We start from the raw sequence: 16,818 nt of genomic DNA, 5'->3' as shown, positions 1-16,818 counted from the left end.
CAACTATCCGTCAGTCAGCTGCACACGTGGGAGCTGCAAGTTTGTTCCTTTTCTTCAGCAAACAAGATAACCTAGCATGGCATTGCTGGCAGAATGTGACTGTAAGTTAGCACTGTGGCTCACATAGCATGTGTGGACAAATTCAGCTCATTAGCATCGAAGCTACAAACACACAGCACACTTGTGTTCCCATCTGCTCTTACTCACTCTAAAAGTATTATGCAGAGACAATGTGACATGGAAAGCAGGTGTTAGAGGGTTAATATCACCGACAAGTAACACGAGTGCAACATGTTTTGTTAATAAAACCCACAAAATCAACCAGAGTGGCTTAGACGACAAACTGATGAGCAATACCTTCATCATCATCTGACAAAGAGTCCTCAGCCAGACTTTCAGGCACATTGGCCCAAACTGTGAGAGTTGAATGCATACACGGTGACACGTGCAACACACGTTACAGCATCATAAAGCGGTCATGCAGTGTCATGCGTCAACATAAAGCCATACCTTCATCGTCTGACATGTCCAGGAACTCATTCATGGTCTCCGGGACGTTGATTTTGTGCTTTTCGGCTGCACTCTGCAAGGTAGGAAAGCGTAAATGCAATACCATGAGGCGGGGCAGTCTAATGTTGCATCAAAAGTGATGGTGGCCTCCCCTCTAATAGATGCCTTGTCCCAATTAACCATCCACTTGACTGAATAATGGGAAACACAAGCAGTGCCCCCTGGTGGCAGTAATTAGCTTTACAATGCCTGACACCACCATGTGTTGCTCTAGATGTGATTTCCCACTAACAGACATGGCATCCGTAAAGCTCAACTTAATTAGTAAAAATACATGAATAGTGTTACATATTGACCCCAGTATATGACAGTATTTTTTCCCCTTTTTGGTGCATAAAGATTTACACGTGCAAACCAACAGGTGGCGCCATAGGGCTGCTCCTTACAGGAAAACTGCACTTTTTTTTAAATGTTGCCCATCATCCACAATCGTCATGTGAAACACGAACGGTGTATTTCTTTCCCTTTTCTGTGCCTTCTAAGGAGAGAAAACGAGTCAGTACGAGCCAGCTAACAATGCACATGATGGGACGTACCCATTTCGACTATGAAGCCCTCCAAAAAAACCCTCTAACAACCTTTTATTGTGTATATCCATACTGTGTTCATGCATTAACAAGTACATTGATGATAACATGTAATATTTACAGTATCTTGCCGTATTCTGATGATTTAAAACATTACCGAAACGTCTTCCATCATAGTTTCGGGTAAATACGGCGTTTTTAAAAAGGTCTCCAGTTGAATAAACAGCCCTAACAATCACCTGGTACTCTCTGCAGTTAAGCTACTATACGAGCAAATATGATAATTTAACATGAATAAAGGCTGCTGATGGGGTTTTAAAGCTCCTGTATTATATCTCGGAGGTGCCACAATAGTGTGGTAGAAGAGTGTTGTCCAAAATCTAGACTTGATGCTGGAATTTAACGATGTTTGTCTGTTATTTTATTCCTGTATTTAATTGTTCATTCATTTATCTTTACTCTTTTCATGTATTTACATTAAATAACAATCGTCATAATTACAATAAACTATTTATTAAATGATTTATTTCTTTATTGTTCTTGTTTATTTTCTTTTCTTGCTTTCTTCTTTCTTTCTAATATTACACATCCTATATTCTTTTCTCTCCCTATTTGAAAATGGCCCCGTTTTGAAGTCTCATGCGGTGATCGTGTTTTGATCTGACAAATCTTAAGTAGGTTTGATGTGTAGAATTAGTACAGCTTCTGCTTGGACCTTGGCAGCTGTTGAACTCTGATGAAAAAAAGCGTCTCATGTCTCACCAGAGCTAACAAGTGACGCTGAGAACGCAGAGTGTAGGTAGGATTGCAAGGTTTATAGTGTCTTTCTGCGTAAATATTCCATGTTAAAACGTGGACAAGCACAGCCTATGTATGTACACATTTTCTTTACTCTTTAAATTTGGTGGGTGTAGCTTATATTCAGGTGCGCTTAACAGTCCGGAATTTACGGTAATTGCTGAAACATGAAGAAGGGGTGAGATTAAATTAGCTCCGCTTCTTCCTACTCCTTTTCAGGCATGTTGAATTGTGTGATGTTCGCCAGTGTTACTTGTTTCGCAACCTTGTTTTGTGTCTGTAGCTGCATGCTGCATTTACTGTCAGTATTATGCCTGAAATGTGGGAATCTCACCACAGTGTTGAGGTTTTCATCCGTCACGGGCTTCAGGGTGTCCACCACAGAGATGTAACCAAGGCGACGGGCGATGGATAGCGCCGTGTTCCCATTCTGACCAAAGACGGACAGAGAGCAACGGGACGTTAGATGCACACACACAAAGAAAACCGATGGACTTGCAGCCAAGTTGAGTTTGCACTGACCGCGGTGAGCTCGTTGGCCGAGGCGCCGTGCTGGAGGAGGAGGTTGATGATGTGTGTGTGGCCCTGCTGTGCGGCCTGGTGCACAGGTGTGTAACCATTCTGGACCATGGAGACACCGGACGAATAAATGACGACGTATGAATAAAGTAAGGGCTTGGCTGAGCGGCTTTCGTCACACTAATCCGTGTCGTGTTCACGTTTTAGCAAACCGCACACAGTCCACTTGCAAGTGGACCGAGACACACCAGTGCACTGGTTTGGTGCACATGATCGTGTTCCAGCAGAGCAAACGCACCGGAGCTCAGCATTTTTTTGTTACCTTGGTTTTGCCGTTGACTCTGGCGTGGTTCTGTAGCAGGAAGTTGGCCATCTTTGCGTTGCCGTAGTGACAAGCCACATGCAGCGGCGTGTAGCCCATCTGTGAGAAAGTGAAGCGGAAAAGGACGGTTGAGTCACGGTCTTACATCAGACCTCCTCGTAGCAATCTTGTGGTGATTTTGTAAGGTGTGCAAAATGCACTTTTTGATGTTACACTTTGTGTTGAGTTGTGTAGGACACATCAGCGACTTAATAAGCTCTGCACTGTAAGCAACTGTCCTGTCAGCACAAACGCACACACACCACTGTAACCTTCAGCCGGTGAGGTTTCCGTGAACGTGACCTGCCTGCTATGTATGCCCTATGTATGCGCTCTATACGTGTGTGTGTGTGTGTGTGTGTGTGTAGAATAACTAAATTAGGGCGTGCATGTGTGAGTGCATGCCGGGCTTCACCTTTCCAAGCTTAGAATTCAAAATTAATACAAAATGAAATAATAATTATATAATAATAATTCTAACCTTAATTAAATTGCAGTACTGCAGTTTACACCGATGGGGTGTCCTTATTTTTTCACGTGACATTTGCTGGGACATCTCCACCCCCCTTTTCCCCTTCCCTGGCGTAGGTCTTCGAGTTCTTATGTTGTAAAGTGTGCTTATTTGTGCCCATGTTGCCGAGGCCACATTGCACTCCCCCATAGGAGCATAGGTTGGAATCGGGTTTTTTCCCTCCTCCCCTCTCCTCTTGTTCTTCCCTTTCCTCCCCCCCTTTTATCACGCAGTCATCCTGTCCTGTCTACCCCCCTGTCATGTGGATGGTATGATGTACAGCAGGGGTCACCAACGTTTTTTCTTGTGAGGGCTACTTTTAGAAAATGAAAATGGCCACGAGCTACTCATTTTTGTAGAAATGATTTTCATAGCTCATTTCAACCCAAACAGATCAAATATGCTTGTTTTACCGAAACATTCACAAAATGCACAAATGTATCCACAACTCACATTTTATGTTTCCCAATACATTTCTTTCTAGTGTTCTCACATTATTAACTGAAAACCTGAATGAAAAGCAGGCCTGCGGGCGCCTCATGTGGTCGTGGGGGCTACCTGGTGCCCGCGGGCACTGTGTTGGTGACCCCTGATGTACAGTATATGTATGGACGGGTGACTGCACAATTTACCTATGAATAAGTGACCAGCAAAGGCCATTCTGATTTGGTGAATTGATGAATAATAGCAGGGTAAGGGGTGCATATTTTGACAGATTGTCTCCATCCTGTGTGCAGCCATTCAGGACTAGAAAAGTTAGCTTACACAAGCAATTAGTCCTCATTTTTTTCCACAAATGTAGGTTTCTACCTTTGTTTGTGGGCTGACATCAGCGCCGTGGTTGAGGAGGACTTCTGCAACGTTGACCTTGTCCTCCTGAGCTGCTAAGTGGAGTGGCGTAAGTCCGCTCTGAGCATGAAGGAAAGAAAGAAATGTGCTAAGAGGCACTGATAAATGAATAAAAGATGTAGAATCTTGCAGGGCCTCATTAAAAAGTGCTGCAGAATCACGTATGCACAATGGCTAAAAAACACGCGAAGCACTATTTGCAAACCTTGCAGCAGTATGAGCAACTAACACGGTTGCCTTGTTTTACCTTGTTGCAAATGTTGACAGCTGCACTCTTGGCCAGAAGCAGCGACACCAGGTCCACGCTGCCCTCCTGCGCCGCCAGGTGGATGGGGCTGATGCCCTGCCGCGTCACGGCGTTGGTGTCGGCGCCGTACTCCAGCAGCGTGGTGCCGATGTCCATTTGGTTCTTTTTGGCGGCGATGTGGAGCGGCGTGTAGCCGTTCTGAGGACAGGGCAAAGAGAGACAAGACAGTTGGAAAGATGAACGAACACTGCAAGCATTCACTTTGATTGTGTGCTTGGGTGTGAATATCACTTCCTTTATCGTCATTATCTACGCACCCATTAAAAGCTGGTTGAAAGGACTTTGCTTGCATTGCTTCTTGAAGGCAAGGAACTATATTTGATAGCTTTAACTTGCCTCACTATCAGGCAATAAAACCTTGTGATTTCTCCCAGCCAATCAGAGAAGCAAGTTACAGATCATGAAAATAAATGAATAAAAACAATGGGAAAACATGTTATGCAAATAAATGATACATATCATGATAATTAATGATTATCATTAACAATAATTACAATGATCAATTACAATTTATGATAAAAATGATAATTTCATATCTTATACAGTAATTAATAAATTATAAGATATTTTTAAGGTATGAAAACTTGGAAAATAAAAAAGGGGTAAAAATTAAGAATTTTTAAATCATACAACTAAAACGTAAATGCATTTTCAGAGTAGAGGACATATTTATACAAATATAAACACAAATATGTTATTAAAAATTAATTATATTAAAATAGTTTAGAAGGGTTAAAAGTCGTTTTTTTTTTATGCTTTTCTAGCCCGTAACTGAGGTAAATGACATATTCAAATATGACTATCTTTATCACATAAAAAAAAAGTTTATATTTTGCCATAAAAAAATTGAACGGCTAAGAAACCAAACAAAAAAAGATTTTAGGACATTTGTAGCGTGTGTGTGTGTGTGATAAAGCGATTATTATTATAATTATTTTTCAAACACTTGAATGCACTTTGCCCAAAACTAAAGCTTTTTAAATTAGTTTTTAAACAATTTCCATCCCCCATAAGAACTGTTGTCTGCACATAACTCCACAAGTTCAGTTCAATGAATGAAACAAAATAATTTAAAAAGCTACCTTTGCAAGATATTACACTTGCATGTAGAACAGTAAATTTGTTTCGAGGAAACAAGCAAAGTGAATGGTTTTTAAGCAACTTGCAACACATCACCATCACTGACCAGCACAAATATGAGCAATATATATGTTTATGTGTTTATGTTTCTTATGTTCTTATTCTTTCATTTGTTTTCTTTCTTTTCTTGGGAGAATGAACAGAATAAGATTTTCATTGCATGGTATAACTGCTGTTGTACTATGCACATGACAATAAAACTCTCTTGAATCTTGAATCTTGAAATGTTAGGTTGAAATGAGAAAAAAATGGACACCATAATGGGCACAGTCACAGGTCACAGTTTCCGTGTTGAGGTGTGTATACCTTGGCGGCGGCGTGCGGGGAAGCTCCCTGATCCAGCAGCAGCAGCGCTACTCTCTGATTATCGTAGTGAGCGGCTACATGCAGTGGCGTTAGCCCGCTCTGAAACACCCCATACATACGTACATACACAAGCATGCAGCAACAACACCTGGTTAGAAGGTGACTCACACTGGAGACCAGCACAACAGTCAGTACGATGAGAAGCGGCAAGACGGCGAGGAAAGAGTGCAACTTGAAATTCATGCAGCGAGTAAGATGAAGAATTTACAGAAGATGATGTTATGTGGAGAAATGGATGCTGACATTGACTTGAAATGTCCTCCTAAAGCAGGGGTGTGCTTTTAATAACGACGTGTCATGAGATACTTCAGTACCTTCAGTATAACACAAAGCTAAGGTGTGCATGTTGTTTTCAGATGGCTTGTGTGTACTGACTTCCACTGGAGTGGTTTAAAGCGGTAGTTGACATGAAGATGAAGTTGTGTGACATCCCCATCAGCAGTGGACTATCGCAACAGTGACTTACCCCCCGCATTTGGTCCCGCGAGTCCAGTTCTGGTCGGAGTTCCATGACGAGGAACGTCGTTCTGCTTAGTTGCTGGGTCACTTAAGTCACTGTTGATATAGTCCACCGCTGATGGGGATGTCACGCAACTTCATGTCAAAAAATCCCAACTATCCCTTCAAGCATCTTTAATGCACAAAATGTATCAAAGTGGACCCCCCCCACATCCAATTTTTTTTGTATGAGGCCTCAGTGGAAAAGGTTTGGACACCCCTGTCCTAAAGTCTTGCTTATGGAGCATTCATTTCCTGCATTTATTTGTACATGAACTCATTCAATACCAAAGATGTATTTTTACAGCCTTCCCTCGCTACATCACAGTTTACCTTTTGCGGATTCGCTATTTCACAGATTTTTAAAGTGCAAATTTGCATTTAGAGCGATCTATCAGTGCTATGTTGTGTGCCTATTATTATATTTACTACTGCCACCAGTAGAGGGCGATGTTTCCTTCCATCGTCTAAGTGTGTTTATGTGCCCATAGGAGCATATTAGGAACCCGCAGTTGTCAATAGTCGGCTAAATATAGCTCTTATTGGCTAAGGGAGAACCTCCACCCTTGTGTTCTGCGTCCTGATTGGCTGTACACCACTGTCAGTCAATCTCCTTCGTGCCGTCGACGTATGACGCAAGTGCACAATACTGTAAAACTTTTCAAGCAGGTTTAAGCCGTAAAAACGGCCACAAGGTGGCAGAAGTGCATTTGATAAGAGCTTGGCATGGATCTTTTGCATGTAAAAACAGGCTGGACAGCAAGGAGGAAGTGAGAGAGCGCGCAGGAGTGTCGCGTGCAGAAGGTTACGCATCGTAGGGAAATTTTAAAGCATGCACACGCACACACGTGCATGCACACGTGTGCACACACACAGTTTAGTTCCAAATGTGAAAACTGTAGTTCATGGTGTTATATTTGTAAATACATTTTTATTTTGATGTAAAACAAGCTTTTTTGTGTCTTTTTATTATATTTTTATTATTTTTATATATATTTGAGCTGTCACAAAAGCAAAACACTCGTGTCAAAGTGAAAGTTATGCTTGAAATGTATCTTTTCACAAAAAGCTGATTTTCTTCCTTTTTTTAGTCGTGAGCTGATACTTTCCTGAAACTTAGCTATGTTCGACTGCTGATTAGTAAAGAACGCAAAAAGGTCATCAAACACGAGATTCTAATCTTTCTAGTTGATGTAGCCTTACAACACAATATTCTGAGTGCCTTGAAAGATCAGTCAAAATCGCCTAAAATGGCTGAGATTGAATGAGTTAATTGTACACAATATTTCTGTCAAGTTTTTATTTTTTGTAACTCCTGTATTTATTTTTAATGTAATTTAAATTAATCACTTATTTTTTCCTGTTTTCCTATTTCATCACCGCTTTAGCTATTTATCCCCCTGTTAGAAAATGGTCACATGTCAACCGCAGGGAGAAAAGGTAGGATTGAATAAGCTTCGCTTCTTCCTCCTGTTGAATTGTGCAATAATGCTCCGTGATGTAATGAATGTAATGTCAAACATGCATCCTTAACTGGGATGTGAAAGCCATGCATGCACATCGAATGAATGGAATGCTGCACAGGTACAGTAGATGCAGGAACAATATTCCCTTTATTTCCTCGGATAGATTGCTATAAAAACACCGCTCTCTGCATACACATGAACACATATGACCACCAATCTGTGTGATTTATCACGTTCCCATAACACAGCGTGCTAACCCACATTCTTTAACTACACCCACAACATTCCACGGTGGTTTTGTTCCAGTCAGCAACACGCGACAGAGTCACAAAGCATGCTCACAAGTGTATCATTTGAAATGATAAATAAAGGATTTTGTGTTGCTGATAAGGAAAATTAGCCTGGAGAAGGTGTGATTGCAAAAGCGTTATCATCATACCTGACAACTAACTTGTCAACACACGCATGTGCACACGTGTGTAGCACTCTTGTCCGGGGATCACCCTGGGGATTTGTTTTAGATCGCAAAAGGCCGGATCTTTCCATAGGAATAGCTGATACCTGTGCAACCACACCGGAATCGCACTGCGTGCTTTTCATTCTTGCGGTCTTAGAAGAGCAATTTGAGGTGAAAGTTGCTCACATTTTTGAGTGGGAACACGATTATCGTCTGCAGCCTGACACGTTGCATCAATGTCAGATGTTTAGACAGCTTATCACGCAAGGATGGGCGTTCACATCGTCACCCTGCATGCCCGACTATGAGGCGCTGGGATTGGAGGATCGTTCATGTGCATAATCAACGAAGAAAAACATAATAATGCAAAAAATTGTTGCTTAGATTGCCGCTTTTTTTTTTCATCGTTATGCAAAAACAACACAGCCAGGTTCCTTTGTGAAGGGGTGGCATGCGAGTACATGGAATATTTCAGCCAATCAGCAAGTCAGTTCTTTCCTGGGTGATTCTCCTGAAAGGGGTACTAAAAGTGTGACAAAGCAAGCAGAAATTCAAAAATGAAAGGTGCTATTTTTTTCTTTACCAATTTGCATATTAAAATAAAGTATTGCTTTTTCTGTTTCAGTTTCTGAAGAAAAAAACTGCAAAAAAATCTCACATTTTGGTGTATTTTATGACAGAAGGGCACATTAAAAATGCTCTAATTTATGTACTTTTTTGAATGAACGCTTGATTTGAGCTTTGCATGAGTAAATAAATGACTTGTAACCCTTTAAGCGCCAGTGTTTTTTTCATCTTGAACACGGTGAAAGATAAATAAATGAGATGTAATGTAAATGAGAAAATCATCAGTATGGCCCAAAGTTCCTCATCCAATGTGACGTCACCGGGCTCAGAATTAGTCAGATCCCTGCCTCCACGATACCTGCTCATCAAAATGTCCGATCCACTTGTGATACTCCTGCTCATCTCTCATCATTACTGCTCTTATTACATAGATACAGTAGATATGAAGTATCTATCTATCTATCACGCCTGTGAATATTGTCATTTATCCAGGTCGTATTTATCGATTAGCTGTGTATTTTTTACCGAGGAGTCTCCCACGGATCGTACCACGTATGCCGCTGTTATTTCCCATTCCTGCTACCGCCCCATTTAAGGGTGTTGTGACAACCCACCACGTGCCCTCCTGCCACCCCGAACACGTATGCTGCGTGTGGCTTCAAAGTCTATAAACGTATCAACTTTGCATAGAAACACGCCCACAAACGCGGCTCAGATTGAAGTTGCAGATGTCCTGCTGCATCTCCTGCTGCAAAGTGTTAACTACACGAGGCACCATATTTGCAGCAACGGCTCGTTACATTCAGCAATGTTGCTCGTCGCAATGTTGCGACTTTGGCTCTTGAAGGGTTAAGTCAAAGGTGTTGAAATAAAAACGTCGAAATCTGTTTGCCCCTAACGTTACAGTCACACCGTTGAATTAACCGTGTCCCTTACAGCCGCCGGGTGCGTGGTCAACAAAAGCAAACAACCTCAAACTAGCATTGGTCCATAAAACAGTGGCATTAACAGCTGTGGCTGTAGGCAACGTCCTAATGTAGTTTTTTAAAATTAGCTCTGTAACTGCATTTGAGTAAATAGCTGGTTTTATACTGTATAGCTCTGCGTGCACTTTAAAATGTCGGTTGCATTCCTCGGCTGTTGGTGTGAAACTCATGCTACAGTACTGGCCACACTGTCGTTTACAATGAACTCAACAGCGCCATCAATGATGGCTCCTTACCGCTATTGCAACATTGGTTCTGTTGATGCTGCTGCGTCGTGCAATACACTTAGACACGGTAGCTGCGTGTTTTCTCCCTTCCACTTTCCCATGCACTAAAAGGCGGTGAAAGGTGAAAGGGGTGCTTGCGGTAATGAGGTTGACGCCGTAAAGATTTCACACGACTGCCTTTGATGGACCCCTCACCTTGCCTGCAGCATCAGGAGCGGCTCTCTTCTGCAGGAGCAGACTGGCCACCTCCATCTTGCCGTACTTTGCCGCCACATGGAGCGGACTGAAGCCTTTCTGTTGGCATGCAGCAAAGATGTAACAAGATAAGAGTTAGTATCTTTGCTCATAATGGTGGTGGTGACATCATTTGGAGGAACAGCTGACGCGGGTGATGTCCCAAAAGATGCTGTGTGTGTCTTTATGTGTATGTGAGTGTGTGTGTGTGGGGCGGGGGGCACCAAGGGGTTTACCCTCCATTAATCTGTTCCACTGACAGAGGTCACCTTCATGAAGAGCCCCCTCCTCCCCAGCAACTCACATGCACATGCACGATCTAAAACTACTTCCATTATTAAAGTGTCCTTCACAGCTTTTTTACCCCCCCCCCCCACACCATGAGGCCACCCATGCCCAATTATTTGGATGGAGACAACCTAAATTAGTCCAAAAATGAACTTCAATGACGAACAAAACACTTGTGCTTAATATAAAATATAAAAGTGTCTGCCTTTAAAAAGATCATCGTGCTTGGATACAAAAATATGTAAAAAATTGTAACAAAAATGTAGGAAAATATATACAAAATGTTAAATAAATATGTTGCAAACATGTAAAAAACAAACATGTTTTTATCCTTTTACCCTGAAGGAGAAATTACATTTTCAGCAACTGACCAAAACCAGTCTCAGTTTACATACATTTTTTGTCAGAATTTGAATTTGAATTCATTGATCCCAAATAAATTGAATTGATTTGACTTAATTTAGTAATTGTTTGTATTTATTTTTCATTACATTATATTGAATTATATTTGATTTAATTTCACTTTATGTCATTCAGTATTGAAATAATTCAACAATCAAATGTTGTAACTTCCTTATTTAGCTACACAAGTGCCCTGGTGGCAAAGGAACATGCTGCTGCCTTGCATGCGGATGACGAAGGTTCAATTCCCAGCCCGAGCCTCAACACCCCAGTAACTGCAGAGGTCCAGTGCCTCAGAATAGGCGGTAAAAATAAGCCAATCAAATCATGTAGTTGACTCGCTTTTAGCATTGTAACAAGTTGGCCAATGTTGGCACGTGTACCTAATGAAGTGTCCGGTAAGCGCATGTTTGCATCAGTAGTTAAAAAAAAAAAAAAGATAATAATGTCACCTTGGTCGAGGAGGACATGGAGGCTCCATTCTCCAGCAGCATGGTGGCGACATCCTGGTGACCTTCCCGGGCCGCCAGGTGTAGCGGGGTGTAGCCTGAGGTGGTGGCGGCGTTGGCGGAGGCGCCGCACTGCAGCAGCTGTTGGACGATGTCCACCTTCCCCAGCCGACTGGAGATGTGCAGCGCCGTCTGGTCGTCCTGCAAACAACATCGGCAGATTCATACTTGCTTCGGATTTACAAATTTAGACGTTGCTTAACTCATTCAATGCCAAAGACGTAGTTTTTATAAACCCGAGGAGGCAAAGAGAGGTGATGACGCAACTCCCCACTAATGGATTTCGCAATTTTAAGCCATAAAAACGGCCACTAGGTGGCAGAAGTGCACTTGATAGGAGCTCGGCACGGATCATGTGGACAAAAAAAACACACGTGACAGGAAGGAGGATGTGAGAGTGTAGCATTCAGAAAGTTACGCATTATAGGTCAATTTTAAGGCTTACACACGCGTGCACGCATGCACACACGCGCACCCACGCACGTGCACACACATAGCTCAGTTCCAAATGTGAAAATTATAAATAGTTCATGGTGTTATACTTGCAAATAAATTGTTATTTTGAAGTAAAACAACCTCTTTTTGTGTTGTTTATGTTGTGGTATCGTTGTTTAGATGTCTGAGCTGTCACAGAAGCAAAACAAATTGTGTCACAGTGAAAGTTATGCTTGAAATGTATCTTTTCACACAAAGCTGGTTTTCTCTCTTTTTTAGTCGAGAGCTGATATTCTCCTGAAACGTACCTACGGTATGTTCTACTGCTGATTAATAAAGAATGCAAACTTTTTTGGGGGATGAAAGACGGGAGTCTAATGTTTCTTTTGGTGGGTTCCGTGTTTATACTTGTATAACCAAAGAACACAATAATCTGTGTGCCTTGAAAGATCAGTCAAAATAATCTAAAACGGGCGCTACTGGAGGGGTTTGTCTTTTGAAAAATGTCTGGATTTGATGAGTTAAAAAAAGTGCAAACCTTGGACTTGGTCTCCACTTTGGCGCCATTCTTGAGCAGGTACCGGACTACGTCGGCCTGGCCCGCCCTTGCCGCCATGTGGAGGGCTGTCTCGCCCCTCTGGAGGATACACAGTGATGCCAGCGTCAGCTTTCTACATGCTTGAAAATGTGAACGCGGTAATAAATAGAAGTGTTTCTCGGACCACGTTGGTGGTGTTGGGTGAAGCTCCGTGGTGTGTGAGCGCGTGTACGATGTTCTCATGGCCCATGAAGGCTGCAACATGGATGGGCGTCAGGCCAGACTGCAGAGAAACACTTCATTAGGAGGCTGCAGCAAAGCATGCAATTTAGTAAATGGGACTGCACTCAGTGCAAGCTTAAAAAGGAAAAGAAGTGAACAAAAGATGTGAGAAGAGGCAAGCACCTCCGTCACAGCCTGGATGGACGCTCCATGTTTGAGCAACAGCTCCATCACTTTGACTCGGTTCTTCTTGCAGGCGATGTGAAGCGGGGTGAAACCATTCTGCAGAGAAAAAAGCATAAAAAGTCAAATACAAATCTGAGCAGATACTGTATGCAGTAGAGGGGAATTTCCACATCTTTGGCTGTGTGGCTGATGATGACAAAACACTTTCACACTCAGCCCACCCATCTGATTCATCTTTCAGCTGTCTTCTCTTTATTGCTTTGTTTTACCTTTGACCTGCATATTTCTTATACACAGGCCACAACGTTGGGTACATCTGCAAAATAGGGTATCAGATACAAGAGCTGTATCAACTCAAGACGTATTTATGCCTTTTTATAATCCTGAACGCCCGATCCCAACAATATATTTATACGTCTTTTACATTTCTTTTGCGCAAGAGGCGATGATGCAACTCTGCACTAATGCGCGAACATTTCAGAGCACTTTTAAGACATAAAAACGGCCACCAGGTGGGAGAAGTGCATTTGATAAGAGCTCGGCAGGGATCGTTTCAATGAAGAATCACACATGACAGGAAAGAGGAAGTGAGAGAGCGTGACGGAGTGTAGCGTGCAGAAGGTGACGCATTGTAGGGAAATTTTAACGCATGCACACGCGTACACACACCCTTCACTCGCATAGTTCGGTTCCAAATGTGAAAACTGTAAATAGCTCATGGTGTTACATTTGTAAATAAACTGTTATTTTGATGTTGGTATAGTTGTTTAGATATTGGAGCTGTCACAAAAGCAAAAAATATTTGTGTCAAAGCGAAAGTTATGCTTGAAATGTATCTTTTCACAAAAAGCTGGTTTTCTCTCTTTTTTAGTCAGGAACTGATATTTTCCTGAAATGTACCTATTTTCCACTGCTGATTACTAAAGAACGGAAAAAGGTAGAAACAAACTTGTTTCTTCTCATGAAAGACAAGAGTCTAATGTTTCTTTTGGTAGGTTCCATGTTTATATAACCATAGAACATAATATTCTGTGTGCCTTGAAAGATCCGTCATAATCGTCTAACACGGCCGATACTGAAGGGGTTGTCCTTTGAAAAATGTCTGGGACTGAAGGAGTTAAAAATGTTACCTTTTTCTAAGACAATCATGTGAGACAACAATCCCAATGTATTTTGCTATGTATTCAACGCAGATTTTTTTTTTTGTTATTAAATGCATTATTTATTTAAAATGATATACAACACACACACACACAAACACATATAGTATATACACAGTACATATATATATATATACATTTTCTGTATTTTCTTATTTATTATTATTACTATTTTATGATTTGATTTTACATGTATTTATGATGTTTTAATAATTGTTTTTCCCAATGTAGCCGCCAATTTTTGCTATGCTAGCTATTTTTGCTAGTATGTTTTATTTCATGTTCTTATTATTTATATTTATGTAATTCATGTGTATATAACATTAAATTAAAATGTAAATAATTTAACACTTTACATTTTGTTACATTAAATTAAATTCACGTCTTGTATTGTATTTTATTGTATAAAATGTAATTTAATTGAATTCAAGCAATTCAAATTAAAATGAAAGAGAATGAAATCACATTCAATTTGTTGCAATAAAAATACAATACAACAAGTGAACGCACAAGTGAATGTAATTTACTGTATTGTAATTTGATTTCTAAATGTAAAGTATATAATTAAATTTCATATACACATGAATTACATAAATATATATAATAGCAACATTGCATGAAATAAAAAATAATATGAATAATATACAACAAAAAATGGCCAGATGAAATGACTGCTATCCATTTTGAATGGCATGACGGGCGTAGACGCTCTGAGTTAGGCCATTACCAGGGCCTTGGCGTTGGGGTTGGCCTTCTTGTCCACGATGAGCTTGGCCACCTTGTAGTGTCCGCAGTGGGCCGCCACGTGCAGCGCCGTCAGATAGTCGTTGGTGACGTCGTCCACGGGAACGTCGTGCTGGAGCAAGAGCTGCACGCAGTTCAGGTGGTCCCCCTGAGTGGCCATGTGGAGCGGCGACAGGCCGTTCTAAAGTGGAGAGCAGGACGGGAAGCGGAGAAAGAGAAAGAGCGACACGCAGACAGACACACAGACAGACCAACAGACGGAAGTCAGTCGGGATGCTGCAGGGGAGAGACCGTGAAGGAAGTTTGTTGGGAGACTGCGGGAGCATTGTTATAACGAGACCATTACAACAATGTCTACGTGGTTACATTGGTGGTCCCGCCAGGTCAAAGTGGTTCTGTTCAGGTCGCACGGACGTTGTGGAGACAGTGAGACATCACCACAGCCACAACAAAAGCTCTGCTAAAAGGCGTCGTATGGTGAAGTCGTGATGTTATTACAGTCACACTGACAATGATGAATGTCACCTATTCTGCGTGGAGCTGACCAAAGCTGACAAACTCAATCTAAGAAGCTTATATTATATGATAAAGTCTTCTCTGAAGCCATGGTCCCAGTAGCTACCTTGGTCTTGGACAGAATAGGAGCTCCTCGGTCCAGCAGGATTTCTACCACCTGTGCATGGCCGCTCCTCGCTCCGCAGTGAAGGGGTGTTAGACCGTCCTGCAGGTAGAGAGCCAGCAACAGCCTTAAAATAATGTTGATTTTTTTTTTTAAATAATCATTCTACCACACATATCAAATCAAATCTACTCTTGTCAAAAGTTTTTAAAAACTTCTTGTAAAGTTAAAAAAACAACATAAAGTTAAAATGTTACTACAATTTGATAAATAACAAAGATTTTAAAAAGTAATGAGGAAAACAAGAATTTATATAAGAATAAAATAATATTTAGAGTTTAAATATAAATTATATTTAGAGAAAAAAACAGATTTGTACATATACTATAAGCCGCTCATGTGCACATCATAACATGGCATATTGTGGCGCGCACGAGTCTATGAGGACCCGGCAGCTTGTTGTTTGACAGGAGCCAATCATGAGCTACGGGAAAAACTCACGACGAGCTTGTCAACCCATTGGAAATCGCAGGAGGCCATTACTCAATTAAACACTCTGACTCACAGTGTAATCTTACAATCTTACTAAACTCATTGCACAGCAACTTAACACTCAAAATGTATACCTAATAAATATACAAACATGTACCGATACGAGTTTAAAATGAAAAAAAAAACATTAACATTTTTTCCCGTAAAGCATTTCGTCTGACCAAAGCATTTCATTGGAGGACAAGCAACATAGAAAATGGAAAGATGGCGCTGCAACGCTGCCTCTGTCCACAAGAGGGAGCCAGAGGAGCCGGGAGCCCAGAGGGAGGCTGACGTCATTACAGCCCCCCGTTGAATATGTTGCTCAGACGCAATGCATTATGGGAAAACTTTAAACTCATATTGGTACATGTTTGTATATTTTTTAGGTACACCTTTTGAGTGTTAAGTTGCAGTGTGATGAGTTCACTGTTCTTTGTAAGATGACACCGTGAGTCAGACTGTTATATTGTTATACTGCTATATATACCTCGACCTGCGATTTCCAACAGGTTGACAAGCAAGTGCACTGCTAGCTCGTGATTGGCTCCTGGCAAAGAAAGAGCTACCGTTTCCTCACTGACTCGTGAGCGGCAAAGTATGTAAACAACTAATAGTAGTTCTGGAGTAAAGGAGCGGTCACGAGATTCAAAGTTGAAGAGAAAAGTAGCGGCTCTTCCGACGGAAATGACGGTAAATGTAATTTGTTAAAATAACACACGGCAAAGTTAAATCATTCATGAAATACATGAAAAAAAGGTTGCTTGTATTTTGAAAGCGGCTGAAAGCAGTTATAAGTAA

At 41.3% G+C, this 16,818-nt stretch overlaps 1 protein-coding gene across 50 annotated transcripts in view; it reads right to left on the bottom strand.

Annotated features, from left to right (window-relative positions):
* LOC129193688 (ankyrin-3-like) overlaps nt 1–16,818 on the bottom strand; it is a 137,322-nt gene that overhangs the window by 44,644 nt on the left and 75,860 nt on the right. For 35 of the 50 annotated variants that reach the window (XM_054798165.1, XM_054798184.1, XM_054798162.1 and 32 more), the window contains 15 exons: nt 15,490–15,588; nt 14,851–15,048; nt 12,961–13,059; nt 12,740–12,838; nt 12,556–12,654; nt 11,526–11,723; nt 10,345–10,443; nt 5,889–5,987; nt 4,383–4,580; nt 4,097–4,195; nt 2,737–2,835; nt 2,418–2,516; nt 2,230–2,325; nt 511–583; nt 358–414 (listed from right to left, as the gene is read on the bottom strand). In XM_054798165.1, coding sequence (XP_054654140.1) covers nt 358–414; nt 511–583; nt 2,230–2,325; nt 2,418–2,516; nt 2,737–2,835; nt 4,097–4,195; nt 4,383–4,580; nt 5,889–5,987; nt 10,345–10,443; nt 11,526–11,723; nt 12,556–12,654; nt 12,740–12,838; nt 12,961–13,059; nt 14,851–15,048; nt 15,490–15,588 — 1,711 coding nt within the window. The remainder of the gene's footprint in view (nt 1–357; nt 415–510; nt 584–2,229; nt 2,326–2,417; nt 2,517–2,736; nt 2,836–4,096; nt 4,196–4,382; nt 4,581–5,888; nt 5,988–10,344; nt 10,444–11,525; nt 11,724–12,555; nt 12,655–12,739; nt 12,839–12,960; nt 13,060–14,850; nt 15,049–15,489; nt 15,589–16,818) is intronic. The other 15 variants (XM_054798167.1, XM_054798172.1, XM_054798175.1 and 12 more) reach the window with 3 other exon arrangements.

This window comes from Dunckerocampus dactyliophorus, chromosome 14 (assembly GCF_027744805.1).
Source record: "Dunckerocampus dactyliophorus isolate RoL2022-P2 chromosome 14, RoL_Ddac_1.1, whole genome shotgun sequence".
NCBI lineage: Eukaryota > Metazoa > Chordata > Actinopteri > Syngnathiformes > Syngnathidae > Dunckerocampus > Dunckerocampus dactyliophorus.
The sequence above is the reverse complement of the archived record's forward strand: the minus strand, read 5'-3'. Positions and strand labels throughout refer to the sequence as shown.